The 18,101-nt window shown below is 56.3% G+C and overlaps 1 protein-coding gene across 2 annotated transcripts; it reads right to left on the minus strand.

Annotated features, from left to right (window-relative positions):
* Positions 1–2,956: 2,956 nt before the first annotated feature.
* Positions 2,957–16,945, minus strand: LOC119090323 (uncharacterized). 2 transcript variants are annotated; one of them, XM_037213111.1, is made up of 9 exons: positions 16,828–16,945; positions 13,634–13,838; positions 9,724–9,901; positions 6,331–6,415; positions 5,922–5,985; positions 5,383–5,496; positions 4,501–4,659; positions 3,560–3,742; positions 2,957–3,359 (listed from the first exon to the last, which is right to left on the minus strand). In XM_037213111.1, exons 2-8 carry the CDS (start codon positions 13,832–13,834, stop codon positions 3,599–3,601), a joined length of 945 nt encoding a protein of 314 aa, XP_037069006.1. In that variant the 5' UTR covers positions 13,835–13,838; positions 16,828–16,945; the 3' UTR covers positions 2,957–3,359; positions 3,560–3,598. The 2 variants fall into 2 exon arrangements, with proteins under 2 accessions (XP_037069006.1, XP_037069005.1); XM_037213110.1 differs by having other exon boundaries at positions 16,823–16,945.
* Between the last annotated feature and the right edge of the window lie 1,156 nt (positions 16,946–18,101).

Here is an 18,101-nt window from a genome sequence, read left to right on the forward strand (position 1 = left end):
CGAGCTCGAACAGTCTTCACTTGGTTAAAGAAAGTTTTCCACCTTTGAAGGTATTGAAACAAGCTATCATTATAATGAAAAATGCCTCACTCATAACTATTGGTATACTCTTAAGTGAAAAAGACTGTCCACACACACAAGTTCTCTGTTCAGTAAATGTGCTTCTCAACACGCCATCTCAATTGTTTGATTGCGTCATCGCATCTTGCACAACACTGATTGAGAACCAATGGGCAGCCGTTGGGCATGAAAATCGTGTTCACGAACGCCAGATATGAACGATTTGACAATGATAGTTTTCTTAACCCTGATCGCCCGGTGGCTAATGAAATGACAGGACTTCAGTGATGTTATGGCGGCGTCGTGGATGCCTGGGTGACCTTGAAATAATCTCGCCGGAAATAGTCTGCACATCTCCACAGTGTTTAGCTCAGAAACTAAAGATATTTAGGTCGAAACAAGGACAGGGCTGCGAGCTGCACCGTATATCTCCAAAATAGGCATTTCAGTTAAAAACCCGCACAAATATGAAACACCCACCTTAACTGAACATGGAGAACATGCCTTCGCCACGAATGCAATGCTCCATTCCAACAAATTTGCCTCAGGATGAACACGGCGCCATCTACGTAAATCTTCAGCGGAATCGACAAGCTGACACGGCCGAGGACAAGCAGACTCCGGGGAGCCCCGCCGTGCGCGCAGTCAGAGACACGACGGCAGGGCAAGCCGACGCCGGGGCGGCCAGCCCAGACACACCCCGCCGGTCCGACCACAGCCCTTCCCCACCGCCCAGCCGTCTCCGGCCGTAATTGGCGTCCGCACCGGGCAGAACGAAAACACGTCGGGCAAAAACATGGCCCTCGTCTGGGGCGGCGGCGGCGCATATTTCACGCCGATCAGCAGCTCGTTTGTAGCCGGCCGGTCAGCGCTCCAGGACGTGTGGCGCCTGAGCGTGTGCGTGCTTGTAGTTATTGCAGTGCTTCTTGGAGACGTCGCTGGGTCGTCTGTAGCGCCTGAGCGTGTGCGTGCTTGTAGTTAGTGCAGTGCTTCTTGGAGACGTCGCTGGGTCGTCTGAAGCGCCTGAGTGTCAACATGGGCCGCATTTGAAAGACATCAGCATCAGGGTATTGCAGTTAGGGTTCTACGCTGCCGGCGAGATCGATAATCTCCGAGGCTTGTCTGGAAAAAAAACATCATCCTCAAACGGGCACTGAACAAAAGACCTGATGAAGGATCTACGAAAATCGACATTTTAACTAGAAATGCTGGCTTGATCAGAATGATCCAAGACAACTGGCTTTGAAACCCGCGTCGGAAATACAGTCAAGAAATATACCCGTATAGATCGCTTCCAATCTAGCTGTGGCACTCCCCGTTTGACCGCACTGAACAAATCGCTTCGCTTGAGACTGGACGAAGGACAGCTTTGTTTTTGTATATGAGGGCTTTTCGGCATATGGTGCTCACTTGAGGTAACCTCTGTTGTTTTCAAGTCGTTCGGTTTTCCGCGTTTAAATGCTGTGCACGCCACCCATGCAAAATGCCGTTTACGAGCACACCTAAACGGGCGACGTCGCACGTGGTACCCCCAGTGACCCGGTGAACTGGCCGATCCCAATTGTTGCCCACATCCAGTAGTTGACACGCATTCCACTAAAAAATTTACTCGTCTTTGTTTGGCATCGGCATCGGCACCTGATGAGCTTGTCTTGTTTGAACTGGAGTTCAATGGAGCCATCTACAGCACCTGACAAAGCGTCTCTTCGTTCTTCCCCAGGTTTGGCAGGCAGCGCATATGCTCTCCAAATGACCATCCCGCCTCCGGGAAGCTTCTTTCATCTTGGCAGAAATAACAGAGGGGAGACAGCTTGAAAGGAATTGTCTGTCCGAGGGCCGCGGGCGGATCCAATGTCACCGCTCTTCCGGTGGTAACCCTCTTGCTTCTCTATAGATCAATGTGGAATAGGGTACGACCGTTGGAACCGTCTTTTCAAAGGGCCCAACGCACTAATCCAACGCCATAATGGTCTCCAGCTGGGACTGTTGACCCAGCAGAACTTGGAACTTCCTTCACAAGGCACAGCATGAAGATGAGGTAGATCACTAAGCCGCGCGTTTCTGGCAGCACAGAACCCTGACAAGGTCTGCGCGCACTTCACGGGCTTAGAACAGATCTGACACCGTATTAACACATGACTTGAAATGGTCGCGGTGACTTTGAGAAACCATGCAGCCACCCGAATAGACAGCTGAGCGTAGTATGCAGGACGCATTATCGTCACGTAGCAAATCGCATCATTATCATTGATTGGTTTACGTGACATATGAAGAAGTGCATGAGTGTGATGGAACTTGGGCTAAGGCCTTGCATTGATTAGATCTGACACGGAAAAAAACTCTAGCACGTAAGTAAATATAGCTGCAAATGTGTCTGTGATAGTAATACACATGTCATTCCTTTCTTCTTTAACTACTGATAGACCGGTTGCATACCTATAGCATGTTGAACATATTCTACTGCACGTTAATTTGTAATAAAACGCAGCACACACACATTATCACGATGCATTTATGAGTTTGTTGGTCAGTGCTGCGCCGATCGGGTACAATAATAAACCAATGCCGCTCTTTCGTTACCGGCATGTATTTCTGACGTCCCAAGCACGTACAACAATATACCATTATGACTAGAAAGTAAGGCATAGACAAATTATGATTCATGGTCAATAAATGGAAAACGTATCCTCTCCGTTATTCCTTCCATGTCTGGCTCTTATATTCGCGCACACCCAAAGGCGCCAGTCACCACGCCCTACACTGCCCTGTCGGGGAGACATCCAACGAGGTGCAGATCACGCCACAGGGGCTACCAGAGGGCCGAACAAACGGCCGCGAGCAGCCGGCCCCAGCGCGATCACACCGCAACATCAGGAGTCACACGCCGGCCGTGTCTGGACACCGGTACTGACGACCAGCTGACAGCGCCCGACGTCGGCAGGGCTGCTGCTTCACCCTTCCGAGGTCGCCGCCAGGGCTGGGCGCGATCGTCGCGCAGCTGCTGATCCCTGCGCTCGGCGGAGAACGCGCTGAACGCGGCGCTCGGCGGAGAACGCGCTGAGCGTGACGCTCGGCGAAGGACGCGCTGAACGCGGCGCTCGGCGGAGAACGCGCCGAACGCGGCGCTCGGCGGAGAACGCGCTAAACGCGGCGCTCGACGGAGAACGCGCCGAACGCAGGTGTCCGGTCAAAGGGACGTGCTCCAGATGGAGGGCTCCGACCCGGCACAACAGCAGAGGCCGGATTCGGATGCGGCGGCAGGCGCTGCAGGAGACTCGCCGCACTTCATCGTATAAACTCTGGAACACAGAATGCAAATGAAAAGTGAATGACACAATGTGCAGGACAGCACTTGAAGTGACACGGGTGCGATATGGATGGCTACTGTGCAGCGTGAAATGCTTTTTCGGGATGGTGATTTCTGTTGACAATCCTCGAAACCATACCAAAAACAACTTTGACACATGTGAGTTGCATGAACTGTACGAGCGAAACCTACCTTTGGTATGACAGCAAACACAGGCGAACTTGGAAGCGCTCAAATGTAGAAGAAGTTGTCGTAGTCTGCGCACGGCGCCAGGGAGAGAGAGGCCGTTCGGGAGCTCCTGGCCCGGCGCCCGTCCCCTTCCGCCATCTCCCGAACAGGTCGGCACAGCTCTTTGTTCCTGCTCCACTGCAGAAACTGCAATGCGATGTGCGCGTTACTTTGGGATCATGGTGGCAATCACGATAACGACGTAGAAGGGCAACGCTAAATTGCAGCATCAATTATATTAGTAATTACGTGAATGCCAATAGCAGTAAATACCTGCCACACAACAAGTGACGTCCCTTATTACAACTGCCCTGAAGCCGTCACGTCGTTGGTACCCATCACGTTAAATATCGGACATCAGGTTACAAAATAAACACCCCAAAAATGATAGTTTTGATGCGTCGGTTGATCAGCCTAGTAGAAAAGCCCGCAATTCGCCGTAAAAAGTATAGCGTACAACTCAGTACGCACCCTAAGGCGGCCAGCCCCCATGTACCCCCTGGTCAGTATAAGGCTGCCGTCTGGCCGAGACGATGCCACAAGATTAACAGGTCATAAAACTGCGCGCGCACAACAAAACAAACGGAATGCATGCGTCGTTAGCGGTAATTAATAGATGGCCGTGGCGTTCAAGGTCGACACACCTGTTGATCTCACCTGATGGGGCCTCAAAAGGGTTCACAAGAAAGGATTACGTGGGGGAGACGGAAGGACCTTGAGCACGCAAAACGCCCCGGTCATTAGGTCCCACAATGGGTCGCTCTAAGGAGACAGGAGATCCGCGTCTGGAGGGCATCCAGCAGCCCAAAATTCGGTAGCGGAAAAAATACGTCCGTGCAGTGGGTTCTCCGTTTTTCAATCATAAGATGGCTTCTTTTACCAACGGCCAGCTCGGGGTCACTCACCGATCGCCTGAGGGGGAAGTCCCGTCCGGAGCGTGGCGTGCCCGGCGGCCGCTTCCTCAGCACGAAGCTGTAGTCGCTGCTGGAGGCCCACTCTTGCTGTATGAGCAGCGGACGGTCGTCCGGATGCAGCTTGCGCTCGAAGCCCGTTGTACGGCCCACCTGAACAACCATATCGACACATCGTCAGAACGACCCTCAATCTCATAACTCTCATTATGCAGCGAGCATATTGTTCCATCACGCTGAGGAAAACCCACGAACTTATCTGCGACAACATGCAAATGCAGGCAAAAAGGCCAGCTTCACTCGAGTCCCGTCCACCGCTGTAAAGACACACACCGTCATGGCTCACGTCCACCGCTGTAAAGACACACCGTCATGGCTCACGTCCACCGCTGTAAAGACACGCCGTCATGGCTCACGTCCACCGCCGTAGAGACACACTGGCATGGCTCACGTCCACCGCTGTAAAAACACGCCGTCATGGCTCACGTCCACCGCCGTAGAGACACACTGGCATGGCTCACGTCCACCGCTGTAAAGACACGCCGTCATGGCTCACGTCCACCGATGTAGAGACACACTGGCATGGCTCACGTCCACCGCTGTAGAGACACAACCGTCATGGCTCACGGTCCACCGCTGTAAAGACACACCGTCATCTCTCACGTCCACCGCTGTAGAGACACACTGGCATGGCTCACGTTCACCGCTGTAGAGACACACCGTCATGGCTCACGTCCACCGCTGTAAGACACACCGTCATCTCTCACGTCCACCGCTGTAGAGAACACACCGTCATGGCTCACGTTCACCTCTGTAGCAAAAAATGTCATGGCTCATATCCACGGCTGTTAGATCGCACTGTCATGGCTCACGCACCTCGTAAAGAGAGAACGAGTTGACGCTCTCCGAAGATTTGTAGCAGTTGAGCAGCAGTTGAATCAGTTGGTCCAGCGTCGTCCGCTCCGACACCAACAAACTCTTGTACTGGGACTGGGGCACAAGCATCCCCGAGTTAGTTCACGCGACTCAGATTTCTATTTGTCCGATGCATTATTCCCCTCTAGCTTCTACAAATCTACACAAAGACCGGAAAAGCTCTTAGACATGACGGAGAATGTTCTTTGGGAAACATTTATGAACCAAGGGTCTCTAAGCCGTTGTTTGTGTCTGAGATACAACTTCCCACGAGGAGTCAGAATGTCTGGACATAGCTGCTTTGGACATGGACGTATTATATGGATGTATTTTATGTTTCTGGGCAACAGTCAAAGTCCACTTTTGTTTTGTTATTATGTTATATGTTCGACCTCTGAGTGCCGCATGGCACGGTGTCACGTTACGCCGAACTCAGTCTCCTTTAGTCCAGCACGGAGCCGGACATCGGTTGTCGCGCCCGCCGCCGGCGACAGACCCACCTCGGCCATCAGCACGCTGTCGAACACCTTGACCAGGCCTCCGTGCCGCATACGGACGGTGAACCTGCGGCAGAGGGACCGTCTCTCGTCACAGGTCCGGGTCCGGAGAGGGGTGAGGGGTGAGGCCGAGGGGAAGGGGGGCACGGTCGCACACCTCGCCACACGGCCGACCGGGCGCGGCGCGTCTCCGGGAAGGGGCCACGGCGGACGCCACCGCACCGCACCGCTCTCACGTGAGGTCACACGTCCGGATGCCGGCTCCGGCTGCTTCCGTGACCGGCCGGCCGGAAAAACGGGTGCCCTGTGGGCCGTCTGGGAGCGGTGGACGGTCCGTTCCCATGGTGGCCGGCGGACGACGCTCCCGTCCCAGGACATCGACGAGTGGCTGCTGCACACAGGCGATACTCACCTGGAGTCGGCGCGCGGGTAGCAGGCCTGCAGCTGGGCTGGACACGAGTCGTCATCCAGCACCAGGATCGTCCGCACAGAAGCACCTGTCAATAACGCAGCCGCTCAGTCCCCGCTGTCGTGATTGGGGCATGCTCCATTTCCCGGTGTCCGCGGTAGTCGGCGGTATGAACTGTACGGGGCAGCGCAATCATTTTACCAGTGGCAGGTCAGCCCTCGGTCACGGGATCGCGGCTGAAGTAGCTCGGCTCCGCACACCCCCGCACTGACACACCATGCCCCATTGCTGGCGGGCGTGACCGGAATTGACCCGCGGTGACCCCTGGTGGCGCACGGCCCACTTATGGTCCAGGTCGACGGCACGACACCAGAAGACGTGACCGTTTGATTTGCCTCAGCGTGATCGCGCGTCCACCCACGGGAAACAGTCCCGGAATGGGGCGAGGCACGAATAGTTCCCGGTCGGGCCCAGATTTCAAGTGCACCAGTTTTTTGCTGGCGTTGTGACGTTTCAGCGATGCTTGGTCTTGCCTGAAACGTTCCAACTATGACGTGTGACAAATCCATGATCGGAGATATCCGACCTGTTCTCCTCAGCAGGAGTATACGGCCAAATCAGTTTTAAAGCTAACGTGCACACAATATGATTATAATATATCGTGCACGTCACAATATCTAACGTGCACCATAACCTGGAATGCAACTTTCAAGTCTTAGGGTGACCCCTAATCCACGACCCAGGACGTTTCCAGCCAAGGGCACCCAAAACTCAGACTACGACTCAGACTAGGACTCAAACCAAGACTATGCACTTGTGAAAACGCACCCTGTGCTTCAACCAAACAGTGGACGCCGCTCTTGGTGTCGAGACTGTCGTACGCACGAGATTCAGGGCGTGTCCCAGAACGGCTCGCGAGCATCTGCTGCCGTTTCCCGCCTAAATGCCGTGATGTGTGCCGCGCTCGCTCCCCGTGACCGAGTCCGCCGCACCCAGAACGCGGCTAATCAAGGCTAACTCGATGTGATTCGGGGCCCATTTAAGCCGTAATTTCTCAGCGTAACGATGAACTGTCGCACTGTTAAGGAAGGCAATAAATCCGGCGTAAGCGCGTTCGGTAACGTAATCGCGCCTCTGAAAAGGTCCTGTCCGGACCTGCGTCCGTTGGCCGGCGTCCCCAGCGTTCGGGCAGAGGTGCATTCTGACGCGTGAGGAGCCGCCGCCGGCCCCGCGGGCGGCGAGAGGCCGCTCCCTCCCTCTCCGAGGGCGCCGTCAGGTGTCGCTGGACGGCGTCGGCTGTCCGTGGGAGCGCCTGCTGCCCGGAGCGGCCCGATCTGAAGCTTCCATCCTACTGTGACCAGTCCACCAGGAGCGCAGGCAGGCGCTGCTCGCCTCGTACCCGAGACAACCAGAGACAATCCGAGACAACCGCGGCAGGCCAGGACATGACGGCAATACCGCTACCATGCCGTGTGTCAACTGCCCCGTGTCTGTACCGGTGGCGAATGTTGTCAGCAGCTCAGCCGAGTGAGAGGGATTCCACGGCAAATGGCGAAACCGATAGGAATGGGGAGCATACGGCCTTTGGGCTTGAGCCTAGGCTTGGTGGCATGGGCGTAGTGAATCGAAAACAGCCCGAGTCGGTTCCGCACCAATGCCCCTCGCTGTTGTTAGTCGCTGTGTAGAGGCCGCTGTCGCATCTGCTGTACGCTCCAATTTTGCACCTGCTGCGTTTAACCACCTCTGGGCTGCTGCGGACTACCGTCTTGCGTGCCGTCTGATGATGCGATGATCCTATGCTACGATGATGCCATGTCGCGATGATCCGATTCATGTCCTGAATGGCTTAGCTAGCTGATGTCGGGTTATAATACTCCGCATGTATTGAATGTTAAAAGCCATTTTCGTCCTGACATGCCGCCTGCTCACCCCAGGTGAAATTCCTGACTTCCACCGAAGCCCTAACACGCGGTCTCAGCCTCCCCGTCCGTTACCTCCCTGAGTTATGTCACCCAGCGACCGTCGGACAACGAAAGTTCTGATGCTGTCGGGCGGACCGAGGAGACACCTACGTTGGAGGGATGCTGGTATACGGACATGCTGGGAAGTCTGAGGAGTGGTGGGCTGGGGCAGGCGAGATCTGCGCGTGACTGAGATGGATCACCTCTTTCGGCCTCATGCGTGTTGACAGTCCGAGTTGCAGGGGCGTGCCCAGCTTCTGGCCTGTCGTCACCTGCCTCCGGGTCTGTGTCTCCGTTTCTTTATGTCTGCGCCTACCGCTCCTGATACATACGTCTTCTGTCCCTCAGCTAGTGTGCCCTGTCTCCGCCACTGCTAACGGGCCTCTTCCGATGCCTTGTCCCGTCTTCCCCTTCCCCTCCCCCCCCCCCATCCCGCGCGCTGCGGCGCGCGGCCACTTCGCCCGGCTGACATGGCCGCCGCATGTAGCCGGCGTCGTCGTCACTACACTTGCGTACTAAACTAATTCCAGTCATTTATGTTACTCACTATCTCCAGTAATTTGTGTTTCCTACTAACTCCATTTATCCAGTTCCGGACGAACTCCATTGATGTGCGTTATCCACTAACTCCATTTCTACATGAATTCGTGCAGCTCAACGTCGCGTAACTATCATCTTTCTGCCGGATAAAAAGAGCCTTTACACTAGGCTGGGCTGTGAATAAGGCAGCAGCTCTGCAGCTGATCTTGTCGCCAGTGCAAGGGGAAGGAGAGGGGAAGGAGAGGGGAGGGGAGGGGAGGGGGGTGCCTGACCGGCGAACCTGCGTCTGATCCGCCCCGCTGCGTCGCCCTCAGACGGAAACGAAAATTGGACACCAAACCAATGCCATGGCATGGTTAGAAGTGAACCACGCACAAAATCTGCCCCCCCCCCCCCTCAACTAAACTCTACCGAGGCTCCATCGCCACGCTCCCATGATTACTTAGTTCAACATGACCAACGAAAACTGCACACGAGATGCTAAAATGGACCATACCGCTCCACTCCTGTACATAGAAAACTATGTAACACAGCCACCATCCGAGTGCACCAGACCGACCAGCGATGTCAACGAACTTGTCCTCAGAACTGCACGCTTCACTGGCGTCCAGGCCAGCTGAGTGCATCTGATCCATTTGCGGCCAGTCGTGTACCGTAATTTACTGCCGTGCGATATAATCGTTGTTTACGAGTTACGAATAGTTACTTAACAGCTCAGTCAACAGCACGAACCGTAGCGGATGACGTACACATGCCGATGGGTTTGGAGAACGCCGTGAAACAGTTCGCCTGAGCTGCAGAGTACCCGGAGATCTGGCCGCCGTGCTACGTTAGTATCGTAGCTCACTTGCACCTATGATTCTCGATTCAGCATCAGGCAGACGCCTGAACACACCTGTGCTTCTGGTGGCCACCTCCATGGTGAGGAAGAACAGGTTGGGGTCGCGGTGTTTCATGCGGTATTTGTTGAGCAGCTGGTCCACCACGTCTCGGCACGTGGTCGTGTACTTGACACACATGGTCTTGTACTCGAGGTCAGGCCGTAGGCAGCGCGTGTACACCTTCACCGTCGTCTGGAACGAACAATTAATGTCAGAGATGGAACCGATAATGGTACGCTTGCCAAGGCGGAAGGTGGCACGTGTTTCTTCACGTACTTTATTAGTCTTCTGGACGATCTCTGAACGATCGTTATGATATAAAAACGCATATATTCACATTTCGGTTTGAAGAGAATGGAGTGTAGGCGAATGGAGTATGGTGCCGAAGGGATTATTTTTTTTGGGGGGGGGATTTTTCTACGGACGGGAGGGCATATCGTGCGTGGCCTAGAAACGAAGTTTTGGTTGTCATTTTCAGTCTGCAAGTGCACCGTCGAATTGACACAGCCGAGTCGTTAACCATGGGCTCGGTGATGCGCCAGATGTCTTACCCCTGACGCGTTCCCTGTCATCTCCTGCCTACACTGCTCGATTCGTGAGCGTATGTGAAGCGCATGGGTACAAGTGTGTCCAAGGCACCCATGTGCACAACAACCCACAAAGCTTTAAAATCCCGTGCCGTGTTAGCCACTGTAATTAGTACATGCACACTGCGCAGTCATGTATCCATCACGACCTCAGCGAGCCGCCACAGACCCATGAACTCTCACTCACAGTAAATCACGGCCCGCATGCATTTAGGGTCCCGTTGAAAGGCGGTAAATTTCAGTGGCGTTACATCACGGGGTAGTGCGTGCCGCCTCCCACTGGGTACCTTCATTTGCGAAGATACTCGTGACTGGTCTACCGACTACTGTGAGGTCGTAACCTCGACCTTTCAGGGCCACCGCGCTTGAGTTGCACGGGAGAGGCGGGAACCATCTGGAACGAATCAGCAAAAGCAGGCCGGTCGTCACGCCCTATCGAGTGACTGCATCGCATCGATCGCACCGATCGCGTCGAGTGACTGGTCAGTGGCAACGGGGTTTAGTGAAGCATGGCAGCTGCGGACCGCCGGACGACCTGCCCCCGTCGGCTCCAAACGAACGGCCGGGACGCAGCGGCCCACTTTTTGACGGCGTGTTTATGAAACCGGAAACACGGCTGACGACAAATACTGATGGCGCGTGGGAGGATGTAGTGATGTATTGTTTGGAGACGGTAGTTTGACAAGGGTGAGATCCGTGCCGTCGATTGAGCATCGGCCCAACAGGCCAGTACCAAAGGAACGTCGCTAAACGTGTAATCACGTACATATGTGTGGGGTTACCTTGTGCGTATGTGAAATTCTGATTAACGTGGTCCTATAGGAAGAGTCAAGTATTGTACTTGAGTTTTACTAAGACTGAGACCCCTCTATCTGCCTCCTAGCGCACATGCTGGACCTTCTGGGTAAACTAGCCAGCTTTGAGTGGACAGACAGTTTAAAGAGCGTCGACGAAGCGACGGATGGACTGTCGGTGAGACGGCGGTCCCAATGCTATGACACACAACTCGACGCAGATCTCTGGAGAGCGTGAGTTGACCACGTGTTCATGCCGTGTTAGGGACTAAGTGGTCGAGGTTTTCGCACGGCCGAATAGTTCTGCGGCCGACAGGTTGGTCGACGCGTCCAGCCCACCGGCCGCACACGGGGACCCCGCCACCGGGCGCTGTTAGTGTCGACGCGTCCAGCCCACCGGCCGCAGACGGGGACCCCGCCACTGGGCGCTGTTAGTGTCAACGCGTCCAGCCCACCGGCCGCAGACGGGGACCCCGCCACCGGGCGCTGTTAGTGTCGACGTCATCACTGCGGCCCAGCAGTATCGCCTCGGGTCACTTCGATCCCAACGCTGCCACCTGTACCCCCTCACCGCCTGCTGTAGCCCGCTGCCCTGACAAGCGTCCCTTAGTGAACAATGACCCGGTTCCCGGTGAGCGGGTGACAGATGAGGTGAGGTGAGGTGAGGTGAGGCCGGCGCCTGGTGGGCGGGTGACAGGTGAGGTGAGGTGAGGTGAGGCAGGCGCCTGGTGGGCGGGTGACAGGTGAGGTGAGATGAGGTGAGGTGAGGCAGGCGCCTGGTGGGCGGGTGACAGGTGAGGTGAGGTGAGGCCGGCGCCTGGTGGCGGGTGACAGGTGAGGTGAGGTGAGGTGAGGCAGGCGCCTGGTGGGCGGGTGACAGGTGAGGTGAGGTGAGGTGAGGTGAGGCAGGCGCCTGGTGGGCGGGTGACAGGTGAGGTGAGGTGAGGTGAGGTGAGGCAGGCGCCTGGTGGGCGGGGTGACAGGTGAGGATGAGGTGAGGTGAGGTGAGGTGAGGTGAGGCAGGCGCCTGGTGGGGCGGGTGACAGGTGAGGTGAGGTGAGGTGAGGTGAGGTGAGGTGAGGTGAGGTGAGGTGAGGCAGGCGCCTGGTGAGCGCGCGATAGGTGAGGTGAAAAGAGGTAAGATGGCGGCGTCCGCAGCCTTGGCAACGGAGCGAGAATGAAGAGAACTTCATCTTAACTAGGCGCATCAGAAAAATGAGCTAATGCGGAAGAGTACTGCGGAAGCACTTCTGGTGCTCCACAATCTAAAAATATTTGGCTTGATACCAAAATAAACACACTTAATGCATTTCAGGATGGCAAGTGAGGTATGAGAGTAATCCGCCCAGCTTCTGTGATAACGTCATTCTCTCTCTGCTGCTTCATGCGAATATAAATGTGTGACTCGGTGGTATGAACAAATCATTCATTACAGAACGCTGTTCGCTGCACAGACCACCATTCATTCATGACGCATGCACTCAGTCCGGAATCCTCAATGCTTATGAGCGGTACAGCAGAACGCTGCCGCGACTTGATCCCAACCTACCAACCACGTCCAACTCCCCCTCGTTCCCAGCCCCGACCACTGGCGGCTAACCGGTAACAAAGATTTCGGAGGCGGCCGGGAGGTGCGTGCCGGCACCTCTAAATGGCGTGCCCCCGCGCCCCGGGCACGGCGATTACCGCCCGCGTAAGGCGCGCCGCGTCACCCTCGGCCGGTTAATGTATAACAGCGGCGACGGGCCGGCCATTAATCGGCCATTGATTTATTGGCCGCCACCGGCCGGCCGGGCCAGTTCATCAGACTACCCCGACGAGCCCGTCTTCATCCCAGCCACGCCGCGTCCGCAGGCGGATGACCAGCTCAGCCGTCGGCAGCGGCGACGAGTGGCGGCTGGCCTGTTTCTGAGTGTCAGGGACGCCGGCGGCGGCCGTCCGCAGCACGGGGGCCGTCCGCAGCACGGGGGCCGTCCGCAGCACGGGGCCGTCCGCAGCACGGGGGCCGTCCGCAGCACGGGGGCCGTCCGCAGCACGGGGGCCGTCCGCAGCACGCCCCGCGACGACTGTGCTCACTGCTGCCCGACAGGATTACGTGGGCCCCGGCATGTGGCGCGAGGCTCGGCGAGTGGCCGGTGATGTACGAGACGCGAGGCTCGGACGGTCGCACGTTAAGGCGGATTCCCGTGGGCGTAGTCCACATGCCGGAGCTCTCTGTACCGATTCATTGCCTTCGATGATAAATGTCGCCGCCTGCTGCTCGCGGTCCTGTTGCATGAAGTGCTAGCGCACCATTGCAGCTCCCCCTAACTCTTCGTCTTACCGTGGACAAATCCCGTACGCTGGTGCTGGTCCCTGAACCTGCACCTTACCATGAACCAGCTGATACACTGAGACCGCCCTGGGTCTGATCTGGGACTTATCTGACCTGGGCCTGGTCTGGTCTGGTCTCTGTCTGATCCGGGTCAGGTCTAAGTCTGGGTCTGATTTCGACGGGGCCTAGTCTTGGTCTGTGCTGGACATGGTCCAGATCTCCGTCTTACCGTGGGCGTGGCCGGCACGCTGGTGCTGCCCGTGCTGCTCTGTGTCTCGTTCAGCGATGTGTAGGAGGAGGAGCGAGACGACAGAGCCGGCTCGTGCAGTGAGCTGAAGCTCATGGTGGAGTTGATGCTCAGAGTGTCCGCCTTCTGGCCAGACCGCATCAGCGAGGACCGCAGCGGGTTGATCTGCACGTGCTTCAGCATTGTCCTGAAGCAACAAAGTTCGTGGTTAATATTTGTACTGATCTTGAGCTCGTTCAGGGAAAGAGTGTCCAGCCTTAGGGGCATATTTCTAAAACATGCTGTGGCTAAGCCTCCGGACCAGCTACGTTTGCCAAAAGCACTGGGTAGTGCCACTGCAGTAGCGTCAATATGCAATGAAAATATTATTTTTCAATTATTTTCGGGTAAAAATTACATTATCAACATTTCGTCACAGCAGTACACGTATTCCTTTGTAGCGCCAGTGTGTAACCCTCGTCTGCGACAGATCACGCTGGCAGGGTCTGCTGAGGACCGTCGTCAGCTGTTGCGAACTAGAGGTAACACTTCCGAGCTGTTTTAACCCACACATTGTGGGCCTGCAGACTTAAGAGCGGCACCTCTGCTAGTACGAATGACGCCAGTACAAGTGGCCGATTGAGTTGGCACGGCGAGCGGCGAAGGCCATTTGTCAAAAGACGCATTGGTTGAAGTTGTTCCGTCACTTAAGACCATGTGGTAAGTCTGCTTCCTGAACGCAAAGTGCACTTCGGAAAAAGCCAGCGCTGAATACATTAAAGGAAGATCAAAGTCATTGTAAGATGGTTTGCTGAATTTGCTCGGCCTCATGCTACCTATATATATATATATATATATATATATATATATATATATATATATATATATATATATATATATATATATATATATATATATATATATATATATATAATATATATTTGCCCCTAGGCAGCGTTCCATCCTTTCCGACCTTTACTGCAAAACATGCTGCCCTATTATTGTAATACAAATAGTACAGCACACACAAAAGCAAAACAATAGGGGGTATTGCTTTCCTAGTAGTGAGACCAGTGATATTTGTCTCATCGGAGAGGATTAGTCAACTTGAAATTCTGAGCTATTTGGAGGGATTTCACGAAAACTGGCATTCACGTTAAAGTCGGATGCGTCTGATCTATTAATAATTGAAGAGCACAAAACAGGTGGCATACTGAAATATTATTCAAAACTGAACCAGCTAACATGGTTTCTCTCACCGTTACACCTAAACAAGCTACACACCAAAAACAAGACACACTATAACACATTTTTTGCCGGACAATACATTCCCGCTCCAGCCAACAAAACATTCAGCGACAGGAAAGAGAGACGGCGGTATAAACACTCCCACCGCGGCCGTCCGCGTCCCGGTCCCAGTCGGCAGTCTGCTTATTGGTTCAGGCCGGGCGGGCGTCTGTGAGAACGGCCGGCGGCGCGGCGGGCCTGGGAGCGACGATGCCCGCCCGCCGGATGTTCTGGTGCGGCTGGCAGCGCCGCCTTCATAGATCGCCGAACCAACAAACTCTGCGCGCCCGCCGGCGGCAGGCCGCGGCGGCACTGAGGCCACGCACGAGGGCCGGTGCGGGGAAGGCGGTGCCGGCCAGCGGTAGGCCGCGCCGGCACTGAGGCCACGCACGAGGGCTGGTGCAGGGGAGTCGGTGCCGGCCAGCGGTGGGCCGCGCCGGCACTGAGGCCACGCACGAGGGCCGGTGCGGGGAAGGCGGTGCCGGCCAGCGGTAGGCCGCGCCGGCACTGAGGCCACGCACGAGGGCCAGTGCGGGGGAGACGGTGCCGGCCAGCGGTAGGCCGCGCCGGCACTGAGGCCACGCACGAGGGCTGGTGCAGGGGAGGCGGTGCCGGCCAGCGGTAGGCCGCGCCGGCACTGAGGCCACGCACGAGGGCCAGTGCGGGGAAGGCGGTGCCGGCCAGCGGTGGGCCGCAGCGGTACTGAGGCTACGCACGAGGATCGGCACAGGGTAATCGGCGCGCCGGCACTGAGGCCACGCACGAGGGCTGGTGCAGGGGAGTCGGTGCCGGACAGGAGCGGGGCCGCGCCGGTGGCTGAGGGCCGGTGCAGGGGAGTCGGTGCTGGACAGGAGCGGGCCGCGCCGGTGCTGAGGGCCGGTGCAGGGGAGTCGGTGCTGGACAGGAGCGGGCCGCGCCGGTGCTGAGGCCCCGCACGAAGGCCGGTGCCAGACGGTTCCGGGACGCGTGGAGGAACGAGGTCGGCTTGAAGTTAGTTTATGCAGACCTGGAGCCCGTTCCTGTCGCATCGCGCGTTGAGATCCATTAGCAGGGAGGTCTCCCCTCTCTCCCTTAACTGAGGGCTTGTAAACGGTCAGAAACGGCCAAATGCTTGAAGAATTTCGCTGGAGCAGCGCTTTCCCGGGCTTAGGATGTATGAGCACACGGTAAGAGTATTTTTTTATTATTATCTTTCCCTGAAGTAAGGCATGCCTGCCTTTTAGCTACTGGCCGAAGGAAGTGTTGCCTATTTGTTTTGTGTCTGCTTCTGCTCCCACAAACCCCGGCGCTGCCAATTTGTCCTCAACCCGGCCCCCGAAGCGTCTGGAGCATTACGGTACCTTGCCTGCAGCAGCCGTACTGTCCTCGGGCCTTGAGCTGGCACCGAATGTTTGCTCAAATGAGTCTAACCACTGGGCGGCGGTGCGGAGTTCACGTCACGTTGATGGAAAAACCAGTAAGACGCCTTTTGATTTAATTTTCTGTCTCCCAAATACTTCGCCGCAATGCAAATTTTCAAGGCGGACAAAGTCTAAGTGTTATCAAAGTTAAGTTGGGGAATGGCTCTATCACCCCACCCCACCCCACCCCCGGTTTCGACTCTATTGCCATTCCGCCCAAATTCCAGAAGGTGACCGTCACCACAGTTTTTTCCCGTAGCAAACCATTTGGTTTTTGGGTGGGGGGGGGGGGGGGGGGGGTGGGACGAATAACTTCTATTATCAATGCCATGGTGTGCTGCCCTGAACGCCAACACCGGGCAATGTGCATGCATATGTATGTAATGAAAGGCAGAGAAGATGGGCATCGCCACCTCCCATACATGATTCTTTTTTATTCTTACACAATGGTCACCTGTTTGACAAGGAAAGCTGCCAAAATATATCCTACACACATTCTACTTACCTTACGTTTTCCAATGCACTCTTCTTCACACAGATTTCCCGATCCAGCGACGATCAGCCCCCAACTCGCATCACAGCACCAGCCTGCACGCCACCGTCGCCCAGGAGCGCGGCGCCCCCCCTGCACACGCTCTACGACACACTGAAGCCTCGGACCGGAACCGGAGGAGTAGTACGCTTCGGCGACGTGACGTCACAGCATGGTGGGCCAATGGCCGGGCGGCCCCGGGCGCCGGCCGGCCTCGGACGGCGGTCCTCCCCGCCCGCCGGCGCAACGAAGGCTTGCCTCTCGCGGTGCTGACGTGGGCCGCCTCGCCGCCTCACCTGTATGTTCAGATGCATGCTGACGATGGAGCGGCGAGACGAGCGGCGGCGGCAGCAGCTGGCTCTGTTTGGACGGTGTGGAGGCGGCCGGCGCGACAGGTGCCGGACGCCAGCTGGCCGCGGGACGCCCGCCGAGCCGGCACCCATGTCTGGCGGCGTCCAGCAGGAGGCCGCCAGGTGGCGCCGGGCCGCCTCCTGCGGGTCGGTAGCAGAGGTCGCCGTCGGACGACGGTGGCACGTCGGGCGACGTTGGCGGGCTGTGGCGCGCTGGCATTCTGGTGACCTGCTCACAAGCGACCGAGCATGAGTTCCCGGAAGCAGCTGCGTAGTCTTGATCGCAATTGAACTCTTCGGCATCAGGTGTGGTAGCCTAACTCCCTGCCCGCCATAACGTGGCCGATGCCTGCTTCGGTTCCACTTGTTGTCAGACCGGTCAGGTTGTGCGGGCGGAGGAAATGACTTCAGAAGGTGAAAAGATGGGCTCGTTCCAAATGCTGACAAGTAGAGTACAGGGTTCTTCTGTTTGTTCACTGTCTCTGCAGCATATGAAAAAGATGATACCTCACCTCCGCAGCCCTTGGAAATATGAAGCCAGGTATTTTTAGCACCACGCGGGAAAGCATTATGCAATGCCAGTGAAGAACAGGACACCTGGCAGGTGAATGATGTCCTCGCTGTCGCCCTCACCGCAGAGCCAGCAGCACGTGCTTCGCGTCCCCGAGCCCTGCCAAGAAGGCCCGTGTCCCACTTGGCCTTCCATACGAATAGCCCCACGCCTCCCCTCGGGCCCGTGAGTATGAGGATGCTCCGCTCGTCAGTCTCCGTCCGTACGGCGGCACCTCCTTCTCCCCTCCGAACGCCTACGGCCGTGAGTATGAGGATGCTCTGCTCGTCAGCCTCCGTCCGTACGGCGGCACCTCCTTCTCCCCTCCGACGCCTACGGCCGTGAATATGAG

The sequence above is a fragment of the Pollicipes pollicipes genome, unplaced genomic scaffold, assembly GCF_011947565.3.
Source record: "Pollicipes pollicipes isolate AB1234 unplaced genomic scaffold, Ppol_2.1 Scaffold_3087;HRSCAF=3621_pilon_pilon_pilon, whole genome shotgun sequence".
NCBI lineage: Eukaryota > Metazoa > Arthropoda > Thecostraca > Pollicipedomorpha > Pollicipedidae > Pollicipes > Pollicipes pollicipes.

Bases quoted from the DNA above. Each gene is read 5' to 3' on its own strand.
- LOC119090323 (XM_037213111.1), bottom strand. From the start codon at position 13,834: ATGCTGAAGCACGTGCAGATCAACCCGCTGCGGTCCTCGCTGATGCGG. The intron at 9,902-13,633 runs GTAAGACGGAGA...TGTTCGTTCCAG, and splicing joins GCGTGCCGGCCACGCCCACG to ACGACGGTGAAGGTGTACAC. The intron at 3,743-4,500 runs GTGAGTGACCCC...ATCGCATTGCAG, and splicing joins ACTTCCCCCTCAGGCGATCG to TTTCTGCAGTGGAGCAGGAA.